At 44.3% G+C, this 26,787-nt stretch overlaps 2 protein-coding genes across 4 annotated transcripts in view; one reads left to right on the forward strand and one right to left on the reverse strand.

The window, feature by feature from the left end:
* The first annotated feature begins 3,329 nt into the window (after positions 1-3,329).
* The window catches only part of slc36a1 (solute carrier family 36 member 1), a 90,447-nt gene continuing 66,989 nt past the window's right edge, over positions 3,330-26,787 (forward strand). For 2 of the 3 annotated variants that reach the window (XM_042074469.1, XM_042074471.1), the window contains exons 1-5: positions 18,231-18,612; positions 20,036-20,145; positions 20,460-20,568; positions 20,863-20,953; positions 24,254-24,342. In XM_042074469.1, coding sequence (XP_041930403.1) covers positions 20,118-20,145; positions 20,460-20,568; positions 20,863-20,953; positions 24,254-24,342 — 317 coding nt within the window. In that variant the 5' untranslated portion in view covers positions 18,231-18,612; positions 20,036-20,117. Of the gene's footprint in view, positions 3,584-18,230; positions 18,613-20,035; positions 20,146-20,459; positions 20,569-20,862; positions 20,954-24,253; positions 24,343-26,787 lie in introns of those variants that run through there. The other variant, XM_042074470.1, reaches the window with a different exon arrangement.
* atox1 (antioxidant 1 copper chaperone) lies at positions 16,511-17,925 on the reverse strand. The gene is made up of 4 exons (XM_042074472.1): positions 17,764-17,925; positions 17,483-17,555; positions 16,978-17,136; positions 16,511-16,824 (listed from the first exon to the last, which is right to left on the reverse strand). Exons 1-3 carry the CDS (start codon positions 17,767-17,769, stop codon positions 17,012-17,014), a joined length of 204 nt encoding a protein of 67 aa, XP_041930406.1. The 5' UTR covers positions 17,770-17,925; the 3' UTR covers positions 16,511-16,824; positions 16,978-17,011.

Consider the following 26,787-nt stretch of genomic DNA (forward strand, 5'->3'; position numbering starts at 1 on the left):
CGAAGGCTTTGTGTCTTTCCATCCACAAAAACATTTTGAGCACTATAAATGTTGTCCCTGAGAAGAAAGAACCAACACACATGTTTAGGCAAGTCAAGTTTAGCACTAGAACCTTCATAAGTCCGTTGGTGTGTGCTACACATCCCTTTCTCGTTTACTGTATTTTCCTATTTATTAACCAAGGTTTATACAATAATTTTGCAAAATGTATTCAGCTATGAGGGTAAACACAAGGGCAGGCCATGGGAATGCATTTCTTTACTTCATTCTTCTTTGTGATTAAAGCACTGATCTGATTCTGATTCAGTCATTGGGCTATTGGGCACTGTGATTGACACAGGGGTGCGGTCAATACACAGTTTTGTCCTTTTTAATTGCCATAAAACACTGTCATGCGGCTGATAGACGATGCGGCTTATACACATGAAATTACTATATGTATATTGAATGTCATTTATAACTATACAGAATCTATAAGACTTCTTACATATGAAGCACAAATAGTTTAAAGCTCATCTCAATTTACATACATAAATGTAATCACAGGCAACTGTCTATATAGTGATTGTCCTCTTCCAAAGGATGCTAGGATTCAGGGAAGCTTTCTGTTTGTATGGTAATGGATTTTGGAAACCAAATGTGAAATGGTAAGATCGTATTAAAACCTCAAGGCAGACAGAAATTCCATAGGCCCTTCTCATAGCACTGCACAGATGTTCCTTTTGTCTGTCTGTCCGTGTGTCTGAGTGTCTGTGGTCTGCCCCTCCTCCCTATCACTCTTTCTCTTAGTTTGCCTCTCTCTGTATCCTCTGGCTCTTTATCAGACAGAAGCAATCGGCCAGATTCCTTGTGTTTGAGTCCACTCTATAGTGTGTGATGCAGTGCCTCTGATGTCGATTGGTAATGCCTGTACCGGCTGTGTGCAGACCAGTAAGGAGGAAAACATCTGGATGAGACAAGTGGTGGCGGGAGGGGGAAAAAATAGCTGCTATGCAACGTGGCAATTTCCATTCTGGCCCCTGCAGATCCTGAGAGCCAAAGAGACTAAACGCCTGCGATTGAGGAGGAGGAGGTGTAATTACAACAGCTCTCAGGGCCTGCAGACGTGGCGATGTCTGAGAGAGAGGGAGAGAGGGAGAGAGAGGGATGGAGGGAGAGAGAGAGATAGAGAGAGGGAGAGATTAATAGAGACAGAGAGAGAGAGAGAACAGCAACAAGTCCTTGCAGAGACAGCCAAGCTGGCATTTAGCATCTTGATTGCTTTTCATGGAGGTCTAGCTCCAGTGAGAAAGCTGGTTGAAGATGAACACGTTTCTCATCAGCACGTGACACGAATGAACTGCAATTTCCATGTCTGGCAAACCTCTGACAGGCCCACTGTCTTGTCTGTTTATCATACCTAACCAGCAACGTATAAATTAAACAGGATGTTGTTGGACAGAGAATAGTGCTGTCCAACCAACATCCCCTAACTTCTCTTCATCATCAGGTTTTTAGTTATTTTATTAGGCTTTATTTCAATTGCCTGGTTCGGCAAATTACTGGAGGTCTAATTTTCGGTTATGAATCACAGAGCGCGTATTAAAATCTCACCGCTATTTCCTTCATAAAGCTGCACTGGCTCTGAAAATGACGGCATCATCGGAGTCGGAGGGAGAAAGGTCCCTTTCAGCCAGCTTCCTGTTTGTGCTCCTGTTTACTCTTCCCTCGGAGTGAACCTCACAACAGCAAATAACATACATACAAACACACACACACGCGCATGCACACACACACACACACATACACAGACACACACACACATACACACCCGCGTTCCCGCGGACTACATCCTAACATGGTAATTATTTGCTATATCTGAAGAAAAACTTGGGGTCTGTTGATAAAACTAGGACACTGTGTGTGTATACTGTATAAACCTTTTCTGTATGTTATTTAAAAAGATATTACAAAAAAATCTTGTGGTTTTCACATTTAGATCATGTCATTTTTGTTCTTGGCATTGAGCATTTTGTGTGTTCATATTTTGTGTACATATTCAAAGCACACAAATGATGCATATAATGTCTGTAGGGGTGGTTCACAGCCACCATACGAAGAAGTCACTTGTTTTAAACTCAAAGGAGATAATCAAACGCCAGCTAATATGATATTGTGTTATCCCACCAAAGTGGACAGAGACTGTAATCAAAAAAAAAAAAAAAAACATATCTTGAAGCGAAGTGTTATTGCTGTCCTTTCTGTAATCCTTAAACTTGCGTGCGTGCGTGCATGTGTGTGTGTTTGCACCTCCAATTTGTTTGGGAACATCTACATGAGGATGACACTGGAGATAATGACTGGCTCTGTAACAACACAAATTACAGTCGTGGGAATTACGTCATTGCATTGTGGTACATTGGGCTGCTTCGGTGACTTTCTCAGAGACCACATATAAAAACCTGCTACAGCTGCAGCAAATCGGAAGGAGGAGCGAGATGTGCTTGCATGGCTTTCTGAGGAACTGAGGTTTCTTGGGAGCTGGCCTGTCTCAAGACACTCAGACCACAGGGGCTGGGAATGACGTGGTGTACACAAGGGCCACGTTTTTTTTTTTTTTTTGCCTTTATTCCAACACGGCAGTGAAGATAGACTGGAAGTGAGTGGATGAGAGAGAGATGGGGTGGGATCGGGACACATAACCGCGGGTCAGATTCGAACCTGGGTCCCCGTGGACACTTGGACCTGTACATTGTATGGACGCTGTAGCCTGTTGCGGCACAGCACACCCCACAAGAGCCACGTTTTGGCTGCACTAGCCTCATTGTCTTCCAGGCCCCTGGTTATAGCTCCAGAAGCCTTTGGACTGACCTCGTGGTGCTGTCTTAAATACAGAAAAATAGCATTTTTGATATATATAGCTGAAATATTTTTGTTTCTTTTTAAATCATGGACACAGGGGCGGATCTGCCATTAGGCATGGTCAGGCAATTGCCTGGGGCCTCGTCATCCCCGTATCGTATTTCGTTTTTTTATTTTTTTTTTGTTTTTAAATAAATGATCACCGCATCCAAACAATATATTCTAATCCGTAATAAGTATTAAAAAAAAATTGCCTCATGATTGCTTATAAACTCATCATAAAATCAAATGACTGCAGGTCCGCTTCCTGTCACCATAGCAGCAACTAGCTAGTCTGAACGAGGTCTTGGTGAGGTGTGGAGTTAAGCGATTGACAGCAGCCATGAAACGTTTCCAGAGTGGAAGTGATAAAAGAAAAGGGAGGAGGAAGAATTTAGAAAGAAATTGCATAAATTAACCAACTTCTTCCAGTCAAAGAATTCTACCACGGAAGAAAGTAATTTGGATAGTGATGCAACAACATCTGCTGAGCTAATGCTAGCTGCAGCAGCAGCGATGCACCACCACCGGCAACTCAAACTTGCACTACATATTCTTCTACTGATGATGATGATGATGTTGATCTAAGTGAAACAGTCGTGAGGGACAAGATCATTAGTCCGAAGTCCGCACTGGTGCTGGTGGTGCTGCTACGTACACCATTTCAGTAGCAGAAGCTTTGGGTGCAAACGAAACCAGTAACGTGAGTAGCCCTAACACAATACCTAGCACTACAGTTATCAGTGACGACCCTGCGTTATGGCCAGACACCGTAAGAGATGCAGAGCGAATTGAAATGGTTAAAGAAAGGCCCTGTGCTCGGATGGGCCTCGGGATCCTTTGCCTTGGGCCTCAAAGTGTCCAGGTCCGCCCCTGCATGGACTTATGATGTATAAACAATTAGTTAGTTCACTGGCAGGAAATACAAACAGTCTTACCTGGTCATAAACGTCAGAGCAGAAATGAAGCAGCATCACACTGTCTGGTGGAGAGAATGATGGGAGAGCTAATGCCAATGGAAGGGCTTAAACGTAGACCTGCCAGGGCGACCAGCATTGTGGTAAATTGGTTCAGGGATGTGTCCCTCTATCAGAATCCTACTGTTGCTGCCAACAGCAGCTGTGTAAAAGTCATCATTTGGGTAGGATAGATGGTCAAGCCCCCTAAAACTGTCATATGAGCAACGTCATATGTCATATCCTTGTGGTCCTTGGCAACTTTGTCTCCAGTGCTAGAGTGTACAACACTGACTAGTGCCATTTTGCTCAATCTACCCCCCCCCCCCCCCCCGTGATTAGAGTGATTTTAATTTGAATTGTTTATGTTTTTTGTATTGTTTATTTATTTATGCTGTTATTCTGTTATCTCTCACAAAATGATCTACGGTCATTCTGCGGATTAAAAATGCAACAATCAGTCTTGTTGAGGCAGAATTTTCATATCAAGTCACTCCTTTAAATAAATCCTAACTGCCAAAAAGGTAAGAACATCCAGCCTGTTGCACTGATACTGTATATACAGACAGACCTTCGACAGTCATAGGATATCATTTTAGTCTTTGTTTTTGTCAACATACAAGATTGCTCTTGCCTCAGACTATTCAGCATGCCAGCACTCATGCTTGACTTTCCATGCTCGGTGCACTTTAAAAAAGGGAGGAATGTAGTTTCTCGGGGACTGTCCCTGTAGCACATATCTCCATGAGTTCATGAGTTAGCGTATCTCAATGAAACATCTACAGAGTCTTTATAGTAGGGGCAGAAAGAAAGACAAAATACATATCTGCAGTGTTCAGGTCAAACCCAAACACAGATCTGAAATCAGCCGATTACTGATGTACACATTTAAAACAACACTATGTAAAAAAAATGACACACGTTTTGAGTCATGCTTTTATCGGGCAACATGGTATAATCTTCAAATATGTTGTGTCATGTAAAAGACAAATTAAACACGTGTCGTTCCCACCAGCCATCCAGCGTGCAGGATGCAGTTCTGTGTTCTTGGCAGAAACACCCCATAAAAATGAGAAAATCTTTCACAGCATGACACTGCTGACTGTCGGCAAAACACACCAGCAAGCTTCAAACATTACTCGTAGGGGGTAACACTTCATTTTAGTGAACACATGTTACATAACTACTATGTGTATGTATTAGTGTCCAACAAGGTCTTTAAGGTTATTCATACATTAATCAAAATAGAAAATGTATAGCCTTTACTTATAATACATTGTCTTACTATGTTATTATTCTGTCACTATAAGTCACATATTCAGACAGTAAATTAGGAATCTATAAACTTTATTTTGATCCATACTATACCAGTAACCTTAAATCAAGATCAACAGCGCCAAATCTTATTAAGCATTTACCAAGAATAAATGACTTATTGATTAAGAATAAGAAATTGTTCAATAAAGACGGTGCTTAAGACCAACTAGCTGCTTTTTCAGGATTTACCATTAATAATTCACCTATTGAGTAAGAATAAGAAACCTAATAAATGTGTGATGACGATTAATACAGACCTTATATACTGTCAGACACCAAACAGGACGAGGACCACAAAAGCGTCACGTTCAAAAGTTTATTTAAGGGTTGGGGGTTAAGGGGGTTTCAGGGGTTCCGGGGGGGGTACAGGAGTTCCAAGAGTCTGCGTGTGTGTGTTCCCCCAGTAGCCGAACAGCGATGGCAGGAGCTGGATGATCCGGGAAGTCCTGGGGGAAACACACACACAACAGCAATTGAAACGAAGCAGCAGTACAGTCAAGGACTAGGCGGTATTCGTAGAAGAGGGACGGAAGGCAGGTCAAGATTACCGGGGCTGGAGAACACAGAAGTAGTCGAGCGGGTCCGGGATCACAGGCAAAGAGTCAGAGGCGTTTTCCAAAACAGGCAGGTAACTGGTGCTGGTTGCAGACGATCTGACAAGTGTGGACTGAAAAGCAAGGCTTTATATACAGGGCATGATGAGTGGTGAATGCAGTGCAGCTGGTAGGTAACGAGGGTGAGGCAGAGCAGAGCAGAGTGGAGGACAGACTTCAATCAGCGTGTGTTACCAGGCAGAGAGAGAGCTCATGACAGAACCCCCCCCCTAAGGGACGGCCCCAGAAGTCCCCAAGAGTGACACCACGTCGGGAGGGCGGAGGGGAGCCGGTGGAGGGCTAGAATTCCTCCGAGCGGTCCGAGTGAACATCTTCATCCTCGGAGGGAGCTGGAGGGTCGTGGACAGAAGACGGGACAGGTACCGAGACAGGGTCAGGGTCAGGGTCAGGCACAGGACAGGAAGCCGGGCGGGCAGGACGGTTAGGGACCCCTCTGGGGCGGCCCCTACGGATTGCAGGTTGATCAGGATGCAGACAGTGGAAGTCGGCGATGAGTGTCCGGTCCACAATCCGACTGGCTGGCACCCAGGTTCTCTCCTCAGGTCCATAGCCCTCCCAGTCGACGAGATACTGGAGGCCCCTACCTCGCCGTCTGGACCGAAGCAGGCGTCGAACGGTGTACACCAGCCCACCGTCAACGAGGCGAGGAGGAGGAGGAGGAAGCGGCACGGGGACCAGCGGGCTTTCATGCGTCGGCTTGACTTTCGAAACATGGAAAGTAGGGTGCACCCTCATGGAGGTTGGCAACTGGAGGCGGACTGCGGTTGGGCTGATGACCCTCTGGATAGGGAACGGGCCGAGGAATCGAGGTGCCAGTTTACGCGATTCCACCCGCAGTGGGAGATCCTTGGCTGACAGCCACACCTTCTGGCCAACACGGTAGGCGGGTGCCGGCGATCTTTGGCGGTTAGCCCCAGTGGCATAGCTGACAGCTGACTTGAGTAGCGTGGCACGAGCTTGTGACCAGGTACGACGGCAACGGCGGGCATAGGCGAGGGCAGACGGGCAGGACGCATCTCCTTCCTGACTGGGGAACGGGGGGGCTGGTAGCCATACACACACTGGAAAGGTGACATACCAGTGGCAGAGCAGGTGAGGGAGTTGTGAGCATACTCTATCCACATCAGTTGTTGTGCCCAAGCCTGGGGTTTGCGAGAAACCATGCACCGCAGCGCCTTCTCCAGCTCCTGGTTTGCCCGCTCGGATTGACCATTGGACTGGGGGTGGAACCCAGAGGTGAGACTCACTGTGGCCCCTAGAAGACGGCAGAACTCCTTCCAGAATGTAGAGGTGAATTGCGGGCCTCGGTCAGAGACAACATCCCTGGGCAGCCCGTGTAGACGGAAGACATGATCAAGAACAGCCTGGGCAGTCTCTCTGGCAGATGGCAGTTTAGGGAGGGGAATGAAGTGTGCCATCTTGCTGAACCGGTCAACCACAGTGAGAATGACCGTCATCCCACCTCATGGTGGGAGGCCAGTTACAAAGTCCAAGGAGACGTGGGACCAGGGTCGTGTGGGCACAGGCAAGGGCTGGAGTAAACCAGCGGGGGGCCGAGTGGAGGACTTGTTCTGATTGCAGGTGGGGCAGGCACGGACGAATTCTCGGACATCCCTTCTCAAAGAAGACCACCAGAAGCGCTGGGCAAGGAGATGGCAGGTGCGGGCGGAGCCTGGGTGGCAGGCAAGGCGGGAGTTGTGTCCCCACTGTATGACCCGGGACCTCAAATTCTCTGGGACGAAGAGACGACCGTCTGGGCATGCACTGGGACTGGGATGGTCACGGAGGGCCTCTTGAATTTCCTCCTCGATATCCCAGGTCAGGGCAGCTACGACGCAGGGATCGGGCAGAATTGATGCAGGTTCCTGGGAAGGGGCGTCATCCTTATGAAACTGACGGGAGAGAGCGTCCGGCTTGGTGTTCCGAGAACCTGGGCGGTATGACAGGGTGAAGTTGAATCTGGTGAAAAACAAGGCCCAGCGGGACTGTCTGGGGTTAAGACGTTTGGCATTGCGGATGTATTCGAGGTTTTTGTGATCGGTCCAGACCAGGAACGGAACTGTGGACCCCTCCAGCCAGTGACGCCACTCCTCCAGGGCAAGCTTGACAGCCAACAGCTCACGGTTTCCAACGTCATAATTGCGCTCTGCAGGTGAAAGCCGGCGAGAGAAAAATGCACAGGGGTGCAACTTGTTGTCCTCCTCTGCCCGTTGAGAGAGTATGGCCCCGACTCCCACGTCTGAGGCATCCACCTCGACAACGAACTGCCGGTCTGAATCCGGCATCTGGAGGATGGGGGCAGTGGTGAACCGGGCCTTGAGGGTATGAAAGGCTGTGTTGGCCTCTGGGGTCCAGAAAAAGGGGTGTTTGATGCTGGTCAGAGCTGTGAGGGGAGCGGCGACGGAGCTGTAGTTCCGGATGAATTTCCGGTAGAAATTGGCAAAACCGAGGAACTGCTGCAACTTCTTCCTATTCCCCGGAACTGGCCAGGAGGTAACTGCCGAGACCTTTGCGGGGTCCATCTGGATATTGCCTTCAGCGACGATGTATCCCAGGAATGACACAGTCTGAGCATGGAACTCGCATTTCTCCGCTTTGACATAGAGAGAGTTCTCCAGGAGCCGTCGAAGAACCAGCTGGACATGACGGGTGTGTTCGGACAGAGTTCTGGAGAAAATTAAGATGTCGTCCAGGTACACGAAGACGAATTTATTCAGCATGTCCCGCAGCACATCATTCACCAGCGCCTGGAATACCGCTGGGGCGTTGGTGAGGCCAAATGGCATTACCAGGTACTCATAATGGCCGGTGTGGGTGTTGAATGCAGTCTTCCACTCGTCACCCTCCCTTACTCGCACTAGGTGGTAAGCATTTCTAAGGTCCAGTTTGGTGAAAATAGTGGATCCCTGGAGCAACTCAAAAGCAGAGGTGAGTAAAGGCAGAGGGTACCGGTTCTTCACTGTGACATCATTCAGACCTCGATAATCAATGCAGGGGCGAAGAGAACCATCTTTCTTTCCCACAAAGAAGAACCCGGCACCAGCAGGAGAGGAAGACGGGCGGATGAGTCCAGCTGCCAGGGAGTCCCTGATGTAATCCTCCATAGTTTTTCTTTCAGGAGGGGATAGTGAGTAGAGGTGACCTTTGGGTGGAGCAGTCCCAGGGAGGAGATCAATGGCACAGTCGTACGGACGGTGTGGGGGCAGAGATGTGGCTTTGGTCTTGTTGAACACCTCTCGGAGGCCATGGTAACATTCAGGGACATTAGAAATGTCGGGGGCAGTGCTGGGGGGTACTGAGCCGGGGGGCAGCGAGGCAGCACGCAAACAGGTCAGGTGGCAGGCATTTCCCCACTCTTTCACAGTTCCGGAGGCCCAATCGAGGTGAGGATTGTGGAGACGGAGCCAAGGGTAGCCCAGGATTAGGGGTTGGCCTGGAGAGCTGAGCAGGTGGAAGCGGATGGTCTCTCGGTGGTTTCCTGACACCATCATTGAGATGGGGGCTGTGATGTTGGTAACTGTGCCAATTACGTGACCGTACAGGGCCCGGGCTGGAACAGGAGTGGACAAGCGATGGCTTTCCACGCCCAGCTGACGAGCAAGTCCTGTGTCAATAATGTTTGCTTCGGCGCCAGAGTCCACCAGGGCTGCCAGGGTGTAGGTGGAATCAGACAGGTGAAGACAGACTTGGATGAGGGGTTTACGGCTGATGGAGGGCTGAATGTTCATTGAGCTCATCCGGATTCCTCCTACATCTGGTGAGCTCCGGCTTTTGCTGGACAGGTGGCGACTCGATGACCATCACCACCACAGTACAGGCACAAGTTGGAGGTGATGCGTCGCTGGCGCTCTGCAGGGGTTAGGGAGGCGCGGCCGATCTCCATCGGTTCAGACTGGTCCGGCTGGCTAGATGGTGTGGCAGGTGCGGACAGAAGGGCAGTTGGGACACTCCGTGTGCTGGTGGATGGACTCTGGCGCCCTCTCTCACGACGGCGGGCCTGGATCCTGCGGTCGATGCGGACAGCCAGAGCAATGGCTTCATCAAGAGTGGGGGGTTGATCATGGGAAACCAGCTCGTCCTTTATGTAGTCCGCCAGGCTGTGGAGGAAGGCATCCACCAATGCTTCCATGTTCCAGGAGCTCCGACTTGCCACAGTTCGAAAGTCAATGGAGTAATCCGCAACAGTCCTTCTGCCTTGGCGAATACTCATCAGGGTCCGAGATGCCTCGGCTGTTGTGGATTCCAAATGGAATACCTTGAGCATCTCCTCTGCGAATAGGTTGAAGGTTGCACATGCTGGGGTCTGGCGCTCGAACTCCGCCGTTCCCCAGAGTCGAGCTCGGCCCGTCAGGTGAGTGATCACGTAACCGACCCTCGCCCCTTCAGTGGCAAAAGTCCTGGGTTGCAGGGTAAACTGGACACGGCAGCTCGTCAGGAACGCCCGTACCTGGGTTGGGTCGCCGCTGAACCGCTCTGGATTGCCGATCCTGGGTTCTGGGGCTCCGGCAGCCACGGCAGCAGTGGACTGGGCAGGAGACTCGGGTGCTGGGCCGGTGAGCAGGCTGGCTGGGGCTGGGCCGGTGGGAGCAGGCAGAGGAGAAAGGTTGGTGAGAAGTTGAATGATCATTGCAAGTTGTTGCTGTTGCTGCTGGAACTGCTGACGCTGTTGGTAGCCGGCTTGAAGTAGGGAGGCAATGTCAGCAGTGTTGCGGTTTACCTCTCTCTCTGTCTCTTCCAGGCGTTGCATGGCGGTGGGTGGTTCTGGTTCGTCGGTTTCCATGCTGGTTCGACCGTGCGCTGGGTCCATGTTTGGTCAGATCGTACTGTCAGACACCAAACAGGACGAGGACCACAAAAGCGTCACGTTCAAAAGTTTATTTAAGGGTTGGGGGTTAAGGGGGTTTCAGGGGTTCCGGGGGGGGGTACAGGAGTTCCAAGAGTCTGCGTGTGTGTGTTCCCCCAGTAGCCGAACAGCGATGGCAGGAGCTGGATGATCCGGGAAGTCCTGGGGGAAACACACACACAACAGCAATTGAAACGAAGCAGCAGTACAGTCAAGGACTAGGCGGTATTCATAGAAGAGGGACGGAAGGCAGGTCAAGATTACCGGGGCTGGAGAACACAGAAGTAGTCGAGCGGGTCCGGGATCACAGGCAAAGAGTCAGAGGCGTTTTCCAAAACAGGCAGGTAACTGGTGCTGGTTGCAGACGATCTGACAAGTGTGGACTGAAAAGCAAGGCTTTATATACAGGGCATGATGAGTGGTGAATGCAGTGCTGCTGGTAGGTAACGAGGGTGAGGCAGAGCAGAGCAGAGCAGGAACAGGTGGAGGTCAGACTTCAATCAGCGTGTGTTACCAGGCAGAGAGAGAGCTCATGACAAATACATACACATGTTACTGGGTCATTCCACGTCAATTCAACCAGGGCCCACGCACTTAGGTCTCAAAGAATTCTGAAAAAATTACCAGGTGTACCTATGTTACCCAGGAGACACACTGTAAAATTACTCTTATGTAAGATCAATACTTTCCAAGATACAGCCAGTTTTACAGGGGGAGGGGGGTGTCGATTTTGTTCGGGCTCTTTTTTTTGTCAAAGTTCACAAGCCCACAGCGCAAGAACTAAACCATGTAGGAGGCTCAAATTTTGCATGCTGGTACATAAATAGGAATAGTATGTAACAAAATCGTCACGTTTGGTCTGGATAATCCTGCATGGTCATAGCTGTCCCTCAAAGTTGATACAAATTTTATTGGAGTTTTTTGCTGGGCTCTGTTTAAGCCTTCAGAAGACATATTTGTACTCAACATAGGCTCTTGATTTATTTTCCTTACTGAGATAAGTAGAAACACTCTCACAAAAAACAATGAACAGAAAATAAATTCCTTCAGGGTCTGAACAGCAGACCTTAGAAGTCTAAAAAATAATTTTGGTTCTCATTTTCGGAGCACCTAAACACCTTGTGGGAATATACAAAGATTTTTTAAATATTTTTTTCTTTATTCTCCATGATCTTTTCTTTTTAAAAGCACCAATTTGACTTGTCTTATGCAAATCTTTCTTTTTCACTTTCCACCCTGAACATGGGCAAAATGCACCATTGACATCAATATGTTTTGTATAAAGCTACCACAGGTTACTCTATACAACCACAGGTGGCAGTGTGGTGACTCAGCTATGACCATGCAGGATTATTCAGACCAAACGTGACGATTTTGTTACATACTATTCCTATTTATGTACCCCCAAGAAAAAATTGAGCCTCCTACATGGTTTAGTTCTTGCGCTGTGGGCTTGTGAACTTTGACAAAAAAAAGAGGCTGGACAAAATCGACACCCCCCCTCCTGTAAAACTGGCTGTATCTTGGAAAGTATTGATCTTAGATAAGAGTAATTTTACAGTGTGTCTCCTGGGTAACATAGGTACACCTGGTAATTTTTTCAGAATTTTTTGAGACCTAAGTGCGTGGGCCCTGGTTGAACTGACGTGGAATGACCCTACTGTATGTATTAATGGCTAACATGTGTTTGCTAACATAAAGTCTCACTAGTTCTAGACCACAACTAGCATAGTGCAGGTTTTTTCCCCACAAAAATTCCTCGTCGCTTGTTTGCGTTCCAGTAGCTCCCACATCTGACTGATAGCTTTGTAGTGCACGAGAGCATGTAGCCACAAGACCACATGGAACGTGCCACAACAAGTGAATGTCAGGAGTCATTTAGAGCGACAACCTTATAGCAGTAGACAAAACAGTCTGCTACTGACTGTGTTCGTCCCCTTTACCTTGTCTATCTGGACGGAGTCTGATAACAGCTAGTTTTATACAGCGGGATATCAATCGTCTTTTTATTGTTTGGTGTGCAGAGAACACCATGCTTCAGAGGGAACAATAAGCAAAGCTGAAAATGTCCCAAGATGGGAGCTGGCACTGTGTATGGTGTAGCGAACTGCGCTGCCAGCAACGCTATTTTTGACTGAGGCCAATTTCATGAATGAACCGTGACGTCACCTTAATTAGGGGCGTATTTGTAGTATTTAGTAGCTTGTGTTGAAAACTTCTAAAAACAACAAAATGTAGTATTTAGTAGCTTGTGTTGAAAACTTCTAAAAACAAAGACCATGGGAAATTGAACTGTAATCGTGACTCTGAATCTTTATTTCTCTGATTTATTGCTGGCGTTGTTGACCCCAGTTAAGTGACAGGATTTTAGGCCTGTCTGGCGCCTGAATTGCAGTACCTGGTGCTCGCCACCGTTACAATGGATCGTACCAAAATGGTTAATTTTGTATTGTATTGTAAAGAATTTACATGTGTAAGGTTTAGTGTCATCAAAGGCACACAAATTGATCTAAGATCATGAAAACACAAGTATTCATAGTTACAGGTGATGAATTAATGAAAACATAATCATGAAAAACTATATTTACAGGTGTTACAGGCGATGAATTAATGAAAACATAATCATGAAAAACTATATTTAAGGAGGCGATCAAGATAGGCCTACTCACTGATTAGGCAATCACTGTTGTTCGTTATCATCAATCCAAAGGTAATGGGCACATTTACAAGAAGGTGATTTTTGTTCAGTTTTTTTCCCCTCCACCTCCACCCCATCATCTTGAGCTCTGATTGTACCCATGTATTTTTTCACCTTTAAAGAGATGGCCTTTTAACTGAGTGAAATCACCACTGCAGGCAGTTTGACATTTTCAAACTACCGTGTGTGGGAAGCTTGGTGGTGTAGTCACCCCGCAAACGTGGTTCAACCCTAGTTGTTAACACCGTGTGGCGGCCGGGTTCCTTGTTGACAGACCTTATGAGAATATTTCATTTCATTGTAATCCATCACAAAGAACATTGGTGCGATAACACCAGCAGCTCCGGCAGCAATTGCAAGAACGGACTGGAGCGTTAAAAATTGTCCTCTGCAGATTTGTATGGGACAATTATCTCCAGCTCAATGCAGGAAAGTAACACTGTGGTACACAATGAGACAGTGCATTCACTCAACATGTGTTTGTCCTGTGAACACCTGTCGCCCAATGTTTGCCAAAAATACAAAGGCAGGAGGCCCATATCAAATATAACATTGCCCCTATTTTAATATCGCCTATCTGATGGCCATAGCCTTTGTGATATGACACATTTAAGTGCACCAACACCTTTGCCAGACATTTGTCATCGTGCATCACTAACAGCATAAGCAAGGACCAAGAAGCTTTAATAACGGTTAGCTGCATCCTCGCAGGAGTCAAAGACAGCACTCAATTGTCTTAAATTGAATTTGTGAAAGAGTTCAAATGAACTTATGCCAAAGACGTCTTGAATCCATTTAGGGACGAGTGAAGAAGAGCATCACTGGATGAGTTTTATTGTTATTAGGCCTACTGAAATCACAAGTAGCATGAAGGAGGACACAATGCTGGGATTGAAAATGGGAGCGGATGTGGCCTACATGTTGCAGTAGATTTTAATGTCCAGCACAGAGAACAATTGCAGCTCTCACATGGACTCTGGCCCATTTGTTTTGTTTTTTTTCTGAGGGGGGGCAACAGCATTCAAGAATTTTGTGATGAAGAACCCAGTGACAGTGCTGACAACAATGGTGTCAGTGGAGATCATGCTGTATACAATGTGCCTCTGTGCCCCACAGTGGCTCGTCCAACCAGAGGGAACCAACACAGGGCTCTTTGCATTTTGTAATACCTTTCAGGGATTCTCAAGTTGTACAACCTATCCAGCTTGGACTGGTGAGTGTGCCATTATTACACTTGCTAATTAATAAATTAAATAATGTATTTATTATAGTTCATAATGTAGCATGACTGTCCATAAGGCTTAATAGTTTCCACAGATATCTCCCAGAGCACTGACATTGTTCTAATGGGGTGTAATTCTAGCCACTTATTGAAGAAATAGTGGGTCCATTTTTATTCTGTTGGGCACACAACAAAGAACAAAGTGTTCTTTCATTGTGATATGGGGGACCAAACAGACGATTCCCTCTGTTTTTACCAGGAACATACAGCTTGAGTTGGATGTTTCTGTCCTGCTCGTGTGTTCTTGCTCTGGCGGCCCTCATAGCTATACGTCCAGCTATGACCAGAGGGAAAAGAGCCATTTTTGCACTGGTCCTAAACATCTTCTCAGGTAGACGTTTTGCAGTTCCAAAAGCACATATTTAATACGATCTAGGAAAACCCTTCACATGGTGCACTCGCAAATCCTTGATTTTTGCTCCTTTTTAACCCTCTTGTTAACTTTCACCAATTTAAGATTCTGATACCATCCTAGCAACATTCTGGACACCGTCTCCTTCCACAATCTTGGATGGTGTTAGGATGGTACCAGAGTTGGTAAATCAAGTTGGTAAATTTGCACCATGTGAAGGGTTTTCCTAGATCACATCACAAATAGAGAATAGAGATATAATGGAATGTGATGTTTTGTGTATAATATGCTATTCTGTATTGATGCCATCTGTATTTAATTTGTAAACATTTTGATAAAATATTTACACAACTTTCCTCGAACTAGAAATATTGACAAATTCCAGCTGCTTCAGCCCCTCACATTCTTCCCTCCATCTCCCACAGTGGGCTTCTGCGTGAGTTGCATCATTGCCTTCATGCTCTTCATCCAGCTGCAAAACCCCCAGTTGTTTAAGTACCTGGGCTGGTCCTTCTACATCTGCTGTGCCACTCTGCTCTATGCCTCCCTGGTGTCTGTGACCTTGGGACTGGTGGAAGGCTCCAGTCTGATTGATCCGACAATCGACGCAAACTACAATGGACAGCCTGTACTAGCTACCTAACTGTCCTTTAATTGTAGTGATAGTCTACTGTATGTGATACCTGATGACTAGTTGTATATTTTGATTATTTATTCACTCATTTTCTTCCTAAAATTAATTGGATAGCCACAGTGCACTGTGGATGGCAAAATAATACCCCAGCTGCAAGTACACATTTTTTCTCTCTGGTAAATACTGCCCCCTATCGGTGGATTTAGAAACAAAACAACCACACCTTCCTCAGTCCCATAATCCCACCAAGAAATTATGCATAGCATCTTGAGACAACAGGGATTTGGTTTCAGAACAGGTGCTAAGTACCTACAATCTGCACCTGACGCTGTTATATATCCACAATATGATTGTATACTTTCAAATCTTAACTGGCCCATGTCTGCCTTCTGGCACAGTTGCCTGAGAACTATAAGCCCTGCAGGCGACCATGAGGACAATTGAGTGAAAGTTCCTACATTCAACATTCATTAAACTGCAATTCATATTCTAAATGGATATGTTTGCCAATTTAACTTAACAGAGTCACTATGACAAGCATAATCCCTGAAATATGCAATTTTATATTATAGATAGGCAGCTGTATGCTGTCCAATGATTCCCAAAATGCCAGGCAGGGGCAGAGACTGTTTAGCCTATGGTTATGTTTGCATAGCAGAAAGCAGTTTAAACATGGAATAACAACAGGGACGGCTTGTCCATTTAAGGAGATGTTAGTAGTTTCTTTGACTTTTGTCAAAACTCATCAGAAGTCACCCCTTTTGGGTGCATTTCTTTTTAGAAATGTCTCCCAGGAGCATGTCCCAAACCCCTAGCATTGTTGGGTTTACAACATTATGCACTACCTTATTTTAACTAAATACATACACTACATATACTGGGTGGTAGTGTTGGACTGTGTAAGGACTATTAAAATAAATACAACAAGTTTAAGTCCAATTAATTCATTTTTATGTTGGCTAACATTATAATCATTACATTTTCAAAGTGCTGTGATTGATTTGTTTCTTAATTAGAGGATCTACTTAAAGACAAAGACAAACATTTCAGACATAACACAACTTCCTAATTGTCACAAACCCATTCACTTCTTTCCATCTGATCTCGCCATTAACATAAAGATACAGTGTGAAAGAGCTCGGAGTGGTCCCCTGTGGTGTGACTAGCCTTTTTCCTGTGTCATCATGAAAGCTCTCCACCTGGTTCTTCAGTATCATCAATCAGCAATGAACAAAAGGAAAATACTATCTGCAATTAAAAGTGAAAACAAATGGCCATTATATACAGACCTACTAATAACAACCATTTTCATAGGATTATTAATGGGAATATTGAAATGTAACATTGATTTTTATTTAACCACAAAGAAGTTTGTTGTGACTTGTGAATTGGGTTTTTAACCTGTTCTCATAACAACTGGGGGTACATATGAGGTTTATTTTGGGCCGATGTAGGTAACCGCTTTCCCAGTCTTCTTCAGTGTTTCCAGAAGGACGTCTGTGTCCTTGTCAGATTCGATGAACACCTTCTTGTTGGGGAGATCTATATCAAACTTGACATCTAGAGCATGGGAAACAAGGCAGTATGGAACAGACAAAGGCGTGATGGTTATAGGACAACATCCCACTTTTATAATAAGCCTACATTAGTATCAAGTAACCCTATTGGTCTAGCGAGGCACATATGAACATTTCTGATTATGTAACCTATAATCATCTCAGCACTTGACTTGCTCCATCTGCAATATTTTTGTTACGTAGCCTGCCTACCATAGACTGTACAGTCTATGCTGCCTACAGTTAAACAAGTTAGACAAGTTCAAACAAAAATGTGACGCTCACGTTGGTCAGCACAGATTGCCTAAAATTAACTAATAAGGTATCTGCACACTCACAATAAATCTTACCCAGTTTAGTGAGAACACGTGTGACGGCTCCAGAACAGCCCTCACAGGTCATATCGACAGAAAACTCGTGCTTCTGTAGGAAGAATTGAATACAAAGTCATTCTCAAAATACGTTACACAGCCCAAAGTCCATTGAGTTAACATCCTGAGCTATCCTGCTGGCTACCTTAGCTAGCATAGGCAGTTCACACACTGTTTAGCTATTAGCTATAGGGTGTGCAAACCTGTAGAAAAATTGAAAGCTGGTGAATCTAAATCAAGGTACAGAAATGTATAATTACCGTCATAGTTGCGGATATATCTTCAGGGCACCACCAAATGCATACAACTAGCCCAAATGCCACCTCCTGGTTGTGTTGTAATGGTTGTAACTCGTGAACGCTTTGCCACACATCGATAGCCGAACCGGGTGGTTTTAGGGATCATCTGGGGGTTCCTTCCACTCCTCTACTGCGTTTTATTGTGTGTGTGTGGTATAGTCTACGTATCCAAAAACACAGTTAACACTAGGGTTGTTTTGTCTTATGGACTATTTCAAATATTTGTTTTCGGTTGTAGGTTTGAGTTGATTGTGAAGTTTAATAGTATCCATCGCAAGTGTGTGTGTCTTTGTAGACTGTCCCTTAGAGAAGCTGCCCAATATTTTGCTACAGTTTCGTGGGGTTTACATAGAATCAGATATTTTGTAACAATGGTATTACATTAGAATCCACAGGCTCTAGAATCCATGACAAAAAATAAAAACCTGGATGGCACTGGAAACACCTTTGAGTGTGCTTAGACCGTCTTTCAAAATGAATGCTATTAGGCCTTTCGGCTTGAATAGCTTTTATGAGGCCAAGACAGCGGTGTATGCATGTCAGCTGACTAGCTGAATGTCTGTCTGTCATGTGATCACGTTGTCTACTTTTGAGGAAACGCGAGAATTACAAACTGACAGCAGAGAATCTGCTGACAGCCACCTCTACGTCTGGGAGTATAATCCAGAAGCTAGTGCTGTACTATGGTTCTACCTGCATTTGACGCGGAGTGTAAGCATGCACACCGCTATTGCTAATAGGAGATGTGTTTTGGGATATTCTAGTCTGCATTACAGGACGTTTCTGTTACACACAACTGATCATTCCACGGTAAGTCATTGTCAAGTCATTCAGTTAATTAGCACTTGCGGAAATGGTTTAAGATGACCGCATAGTGTTTAGGCTGTAGACACACCGGTAGACACGACTATGGGCACAGCACCTTTCCTGCAATAAAAAGAGTTTACCAGATTAGTGGTATTGGATTGGCCTTGAAGTAAGTAGCAGTTTGTAGCATTTGCCAAAACATGGAGGCTACTCTGGTGTGCTCTAGTTTTGGTTGACAAGCTAATAGCGGTCAGCCACTCGACTCGCACACACTTAATATTATCTGCAGTTAGCTGCTATTTGCTTGGCAGCGTTGTCAGCTTCTGTCTCGCTGTGATTTTATGTCTCGGGAGACTTAAACTAGCCACAACAGAGGATCTACCCTAATGACGATAGCGTCATTTGTGATTGAAGTGAAAATAGCCAATGATTCAATTGTGCTTTGGATAGAGCGAGGCGTCTCGTGATAGTATTATGATGATGATGATGAAGTGAAATGTACCTTGTCACTATTTAGCAGCGATTGAGTTTCAGTGGTTGTGTGTAGTTTAAGGGACTAAAGGTAAACTAAAATGAGGGTGGGGGGCATAGGTTAGTAGCTACTGTCAAAATCGGTGTTATTGCAGTGCTCAATAACACAGATTTTAACAGTGGTCACTAACCTTCACCTTCACCAAGATAATCCATCCCAACATATGTGACATCAAAAGATACCGAAATGTATATTGCATGCATACTGCACAGATATCTCGACTTAACACAGCATATTTTAGACTGGCCTTATCACACAACACAAACCACAGATGTCACAAGTTTTGTAGGAGCATGCAATTGCTGACTGCAGAAATAAGTGGTAAGTGGTTGTCTGTGCTGTGAACGGAATGAAGATGAAGTGGTCTTTAATGCTGATCACTACCACATTTGTGAACACGAAGCCTAAATATTTTGTGTGCATAGAAGAAGTATTAAGTAGAATCATAGTTAGATCCTGCTTCAACTCATGGAAAAGAAAAAGCAAAAGTAAACAGTAATGTGTTGTGTTTATATTCTGCTTCAGTGTAATTTCAGTGCAGTCTAGACATTCATAGTATAACAGTGGAAGTGAACTTGGCTTTGTGGAAATACCTAGTGATCATCATCATTAAGTTTGCATTATTATTCCATAATCCAGACAAACATCAAAGATTAGTATGAAATGTCCACATCACTCACTAACGTGTACTTTAAAACAACTTGAAATATTTAATCAGTAAGCCTACATTTTAGTTTTGAATCTGTGAATAAGTAGGTGACTCTGTAGGAAATTCTCTTTGCAAGGGAAGTGTTAGCCTATACTGTACTCCTCTCCAGTCCAGCCATGGTGTATAAGTTAATCCTTTGTTGCAATACTGGAACTGTTTCTCGAACCGCTTCTCCTTTTCCATAGCAATTGTAGATGTGGGGGCCCTCTCACCTGCTCTTCAAAGCCGGATAACTGACCAACAGACACACACAACGTAACATCAGCCATGGCCTCTGACATCACCTATCACGATGGTAACCCAATTTAGTCCTCACTTAGCCTCTTTTCAGAGAACCCATCTCTCTTCTCTCTCCTCGTTCTCTCTCTATCTCTCTCTCTCTATCTCTTTCTAGTGTGATCCCCCCATCATCTGTCTTATCTCTGTGACTTTTGGCCATCTGACTTGTTGTATGGGGCCAGGATATGACGGCTGAATAAATTTGTGTGTGAGCTGAGCTTAGTGTTTAACAAGGGAGGGGCTGCACTACTAGTGCCGCAGCTCCGCAGCTGTCCAGTTTTTGTCCGAGATACAGTATGGCATCTGAGCGTTTGCCCCTGCGTTCTCCAGGTCCAGTGTTCTCCCGGATCGACGACAGTCCCGCGGAGGAAGAGCCGCCGTCGCAACCGGCGACCCCGTCCAATGAGTATGAGCGCATCGGTGGAAGAACAGGCTCCTCGTAAGCATCTGTCAATTTATTATGTCTCTAGTTCAGAGCACTCTCAGCATGGCTGTGAGTTAGTGTCCGTGTCCGTGTGTGTGGACAGTATGTGTACTCTATCTTGATGTTTGTAATCTCAGTGCTTTGAAATCACCAAACTACATCCTTTTTCATGATAACTCTATCACAGAATGAGATTGAGAGGTTCTGAAATGCTTTTGTGTCCTCTGTCCGTTTTGCTGTTGATTGTGTTTGATGTACCCGTGGCATCAGTGTGTGTGCTGTGGGAGTTTACATTTCCCTTGTCTTCAGTTTTTTCCAGACCCTGATCCATTTATTAAAAGGAAACATTGGCACTGGGCTGCTGGGCTTGCCTCTGGCTGTGAAGAATGCTGGCCTTGTGGTGAGTCCACTAGGGCAAAGGAGCTAAATCACATTAGCCATTATAGTTTTGATATGGTTAACATGCTGTCTGCCTCAGTCACTGTTGTGTTACAAAAATAACAGACACTACTTCAGACAAGGCACACATGCTTTTGACCAAATGTGTTGTTTTATTACAGTGCATGCAAATCTGCAATCATTCGAGATCTATTTAACAAACAGAATGAATTGATCTGGTTTGCGGAAAGTTCTGAAAATGTATTGATTGACATATTTCACCTTATTCTCAAATGTCATGGGCCTCTCAGTGGTGAGGAGGCCATACGAATAGGCCATGCAAGACTCTGAGTAACTCTGAAATCCTATCTTATCTCAGTTTAGGATGGCATTTAGGATTTGTGGTATTGCAAAACAAATTGCATTTAGGAAAATTCCAATCTTAACTTATTTGTCTTTGCAAATTTACATTCTAATCACAGAAGCAGGCTGTATAAAGTGTAAGCATAGAAACAGGCAGAAACAGGTATGACCGGAGGATTGCCGATTTAATCTACTTGACCGTTACAGTTAGGATTTCTTAAGTTACAATAAGACGGGAGGTCTGATAAGATAGGGCCTGTCATTGAATCATTGAACGTTAACAATATTAGAATTAGAATATTAGATTAGAAGCAGTTTGAATATTTTTCTGTAATGAGGTCCCAGAACACTAACTGACTTTACATGGTGTATGATGACCGAGACAGAAAATGGACAGGTAATCAGAGGAGAACTGGCATTGGTCAGGATGAGTGCAGGCAGTTCATATTCAATGATACCCACTTTGCCATATTGGAGTCTTCTGTTACATTACTGTTAAGTGAATTATCAAAGTGGGAAGCTCTGTAATGTGCTTATGTAATCCTGCTGGCTGATATGAAAGGCATGTGTAATTGAGGGTTTGTTCATATCTCAAATATAGATGTTTCAGCATCACACGGTTATTATCTATCTAGCTGGTCTTTTGAACATTGCAATATAAATATCATTATGCTGTTAAAACTAATGTTTATGTACATTAGGGTGCATCATCCGCCTCACTTTTTGAAAAAAGTTTGAAAATCAGTCTGTCCCTAGAATAATTTTGTTCCATTAACCAAATAAAACTTCCATGATAAATTTTATTGAATTCTATTGATGTTTAGCTGGCCACCGAGCCTCTGAAGTTTCCAACTAAAGACGTCCATAAAGCTAGGCTGAAAATATATTTTTTTCTTAAATAACACCAAAAATAATGGGTCTAGCCCTATAATGTCAATGGAAGTTGAATATAAATATGGACTTTCCGCATCATTTGGTGTGAGTTGTGTGTCTCTATCTTTACTACTTCCTGAGATATGGCAGTAGTGTACATTTTCAGGGAAGATGCAATAAAAATTGCCTTTGTCAGGCATTTTCAATAAACAGCATGAAAGTAACCTATCAATAAAAGCTTGTTGTCATGGGTTTTCCCAGTACCAAATTTGAAGGCTGGAAAACAATATGTGGTCAGCTAATGCCTTATCGAATGAACCAAATGAGGCCTGGCTGTCATTTTTCATGAACTCCAGAAATAACGTCCTCCTAGTTCTTCACCAAGCTTTCAGCGTTCTGTGGCCACAGAGCAAGTCTTGTCAAGTTTTTTCTCCATCTTTTGAAGTTTCTCCAGTGTTGATGGGCTGGGTCGTCGTTTTCAGTTGGATAGGTCAGAGTTTGGCATTGATTCATCCAAATCAATGCCATTCATGCCATTTGGGGGCAGCCGTGGTCTACTGGTTAGGGCTTCGGGCTTGTAACTGGTTGCCAGTTCGATCCCCAACCAGTAGGAAAAATGTGGGCAGGGGAAGTGGTTGAGCACTGCTCTCCCATGCCCACATCCACGGCTGCCCTTGAGCAAGGCACCTAACCCCTCACTGCTCCCGAGCGCCGCTGTAGCAGGCAGCTCACTGCATCGGGATTAGTGTGTGCTTCACCTCACTGTGTGTTCACTGTGTGCTGAGTGTGTTTCACTAATTCACGGATTGGGATAAATGCAGAGACCAAATTTCCCTCACAGGATCAAAAGAGTATATATAGTTATACTTAAAAGTTTGATGATTTTTTCATAGGCTTTTCTTTCTGACATCAAAGGAATATTGGCCTTTTTATAAAAGCTGGACACCTGGGACAGTACGAAATTTGCTGATTCCCACTTTGTTCTGTTTTCTGATGAACCATCCGAAAGATACCACATGAAGCACCTGAAACTTGGCGACAGTTTGGAAGACTGGGATCCAGTAATAATCGAGTCATCCTGAACAAGGCCACTGCCCAAACCAAATATCCACGATTGTCTTGTAGACAGAGTACATTTTGAAGACTGTGAATTGCCATTACTAATACACTCTCCACTAGAAGCCATGTTGCAAGAAAGTTCATGTAATGCTGTGTGATACAACTACTACTCTACACTAATAGTCCCACGCATGTAGCCTATATCTGATTTGGAATTATGAGATTTACTCACCATAGCAACAACAGTTCAATTAGATGATTAATGACAAGTGTTACAATACACATTAAGGTGTTTTTCATCAAAAAACATATTCTCTCTCTCTCTCTCTATATATATATATATATAAAAAACTTTTTTCTGAGGAAAATCACCAAAATATGTATGACAACATAAAGAAACCCAATGTTTATCCAATGAGCTGTGTGCTTTATGCCTTTATGCCTTTACCATTATTATTCAAATAACTACTGGCTAACAAATTGATAATATTCATAAAGGATAATGGTGGGCCACCGAAAATATTATCCAATTTACAATGTTTTTTTGCTTATTGGAACATACGCATAGGGACAGATTAATTTGCATATGTCAAGGCGGATGATGCACCCTAATGTACATATAATGGAAATTTGGGATTTGACTGCCCAGTTACAGTTCAAATGTAATGTCAAGAAGGCTTGTTCACAAGTAGCACATGTGCACTCATGTTTAAGATTATTTTTAAGAGTGATGGGCTGTGCATGAACTTAATAGATATGTTACATGTTATAAAATGGCTAAAAAGGTATGCTATATGTTATAAAATGACTAAAAAGGTATGCTATATGTTATAAAATGACTAAAAAGGTATGCTATATGTTATAAAAAGGTATGTTATATGTTATAAAATGACTAAAAAACTAGAGCCACGTATGTCAAAGAGGTACTTTTCTGAGAATTCTTTTTGTTGTTGGTTCATGCCCATACATAGCAATAGCTATTGTATGACCTTGATCATTGACATTGATGTGTTTCTCTCCTTTGAAGCTGGGCCCTCTCAGCCTTTTGGTCATGGGGATCGTGGCCATACACTGCATGAGCCTGCTGGTCAAGTGTTCTCATCATCTGAGTGTCAAGTGAGTACGGCCTACTCTTTTTGAAATTCCTTCACCCTTTCATCTCTCTACGTCTGTGACAGATTCTTTCATGCCCAATGCAGAGGATGCCGATAGTTAGACACCCATTAATGTATTTAGTACAATTAATTAGTCTGTGAAGAGGTGAGAGTACCTTTAAGAATGTATCAATGATCAGTATGTGAAAGGTTTTATATCTCATGGTTGTGTGTATTTGTAAAGTTCTTGTGAAATTAGTTTAATTAATTTGGATGTATTTAAAACTAATTAAAAGCCTTCAGTAATAATGCTTTTCATCCCTATACAAAGTAGGCCTAGTGAGTGAATCAGTTATTATGACCGCCGCGCAGCGAAGCGGCGCTGGGCTGGACCCCCCGAAAGGAGGGTAGGGCAGACAGTTTTCTGTGAATATCTCGAGAACCGTAGGGTTTAGGAGGACCACCTTTTTTTTGTATGTTGATCTTAAGGGGCCATGTCAACACATCTCATTACCACTTATGTCATGTATAGCGCCACCTAGTTAAAAATTGAAAAGCAAAAAAGTAGGTGTTTTAATCACAGTATCTCTGGCTGACATGGTCAAAACTGCACGAAATTGAAAGTGTAGGATCATTATGACCCCCTCCGAATGCATGCCAATTTTCGTGGACTTTCATTCATGGGGGGGCCATACAATAAATTAATTTATGTGTACATTTAGTGACACCAACAGAGTTTTCTGTGCATATCTTGAGAACCGTAGGGCCTAGGATGACAAATTTTTCCGTATGTTTGCCTCCAGGGGTCATGTTAACCCATTCCATATGCACACATGTGCATAAACAGATACACACGCACACACATACATTCACAGTAATCATACGTATGACACATACTCACACAGTAGACATATGTACGCATGCATACACAGGCACACACACACACCCACCCACCCACACATAAACATAAACATAAACATGTACACGCACACATGCACACAATTCAAAAAAAAATCTCAGAATCATGAACAGGCAAGATGGGGATGGGTTTGTATAAAATCAAAGTCAAAGTCAAGTCAAAGTCAGCTTTATTGTCAATTTCTTCACATGTTCCAGACATACAAAGAGATCGAAATTACGTTTCTCTCTATCCCACGGTGAAGACAAGACATATTTTACCAATTTAAGTCCACAGACAAACATAACATTCAAGTAAACAAAAAAGTAAGTAAATAAGAGGGCACATATAATAATGAAAAAAAATAAGAGCAGCAAAATTTGGTTTAAATTGTGCATAGACAGTCAATAAAATACTAGTGCAAAGTCAGGCCAATAAAAGGCTTGGGTAGTTCTGTTTGACCTAAGTAAGAAAGAAAGTGACATAGTGGTGCAAGTTATGTAAGAGCAGCAGAAGTGTTGTGTTTTCAGGACAACAACAACAAGTTGTAAAGTGTACAAGTGTGCAAGTGGAGTAGTGCACGCGGCCATTTGTGGGTCCAATGTCCAGGATGTTATGTAGCTGAGGGTGGAGGGGGGAGAGGAGGGAGAGAGTTCAGCATCCTTACAGCTTGGTGTATGAAGCTGTTGGTGAGTCTGGTAGTGCGGGAGCGCAGGCTTCTGTACCTCTTCCCAGAGGGCAGTAGATCGAACAGATTGTGAGCGGGGTGACTTGCATCACTCACAATTTTGGTCGCCTTGCGGGTGAGGTGGGTGGTGTAAATGTCCTTCAGGGAGGGGACCAATAATCCTTCCAGCTGTGTTCACTATGCGCTGCAGGGCTTTCCTGTTGTATTCAGTGCAGCTTCCGCCCCACACAGCGATACAGCTGGAGAGGATGCTCTCAATGGTGCCTCGGTAGAATGTGGTCATGATGGCTGGTGGAGCACTTGCTCGCCTGAGTTTCCGCAGGAAGTACAGGCGGCGCTGAGCTCTCTTCGCCAGTGATGCAGTGTTGGTGGTCCAGGAGAGGTCTTCGCTGATGTGCACCCCCAGGAATTTGGTGCTGCTCGCTCTAATGTATTTTACATGTGAAATCTATGAACTAATCATGTTTTGTTACTTGTTGTCTAGCAGATACCAGTGAGAATTGAGTGTGCATAATGCAATTCAGTGAGACACTTAGAATCATATATGCCTTTCAGCGTGACTTATTTTTGTGGAAAAAATGTGCTGGACTGGGCTGGTCATATTTTGTACCGCTCTGCGGTACATCTAGTTTAAAAAGGTTTTAGTTAAAGGAACTGGCCAACATTTTGGGAAATGATCTTATTCACCATCTCCCCCAGAGTTAGATAAGAAGCCATACCCTTCTCTTCTCTGCGTGCTTTGTCCCATTTACATGTTGTGACTTGTATAGTTACAACATACAGGTTACAGATAGGCGATGAACTCTGTTCTCATTTAGAAAAAGCACTGTTACACGTGCGAAATGTAAATAGAACAATGTTTCAGCTCTTTTGTCACTTTT

The sequence above is a fragment of the Alosa sapidissima genome, chromosome 20 (assembly GCF_018492685.1).
Source record: "Alosa sapidissima isolate fAloSap1 chromosome 20, fAloSap1.pri, whole genome shotgun sequence".
Lineage (NCBI taxonomy): Eukaryota > Metazoa > Chordata > Actinopteri > Clupeiformes > Clupeidae > Alosa > Alosa sapidissima.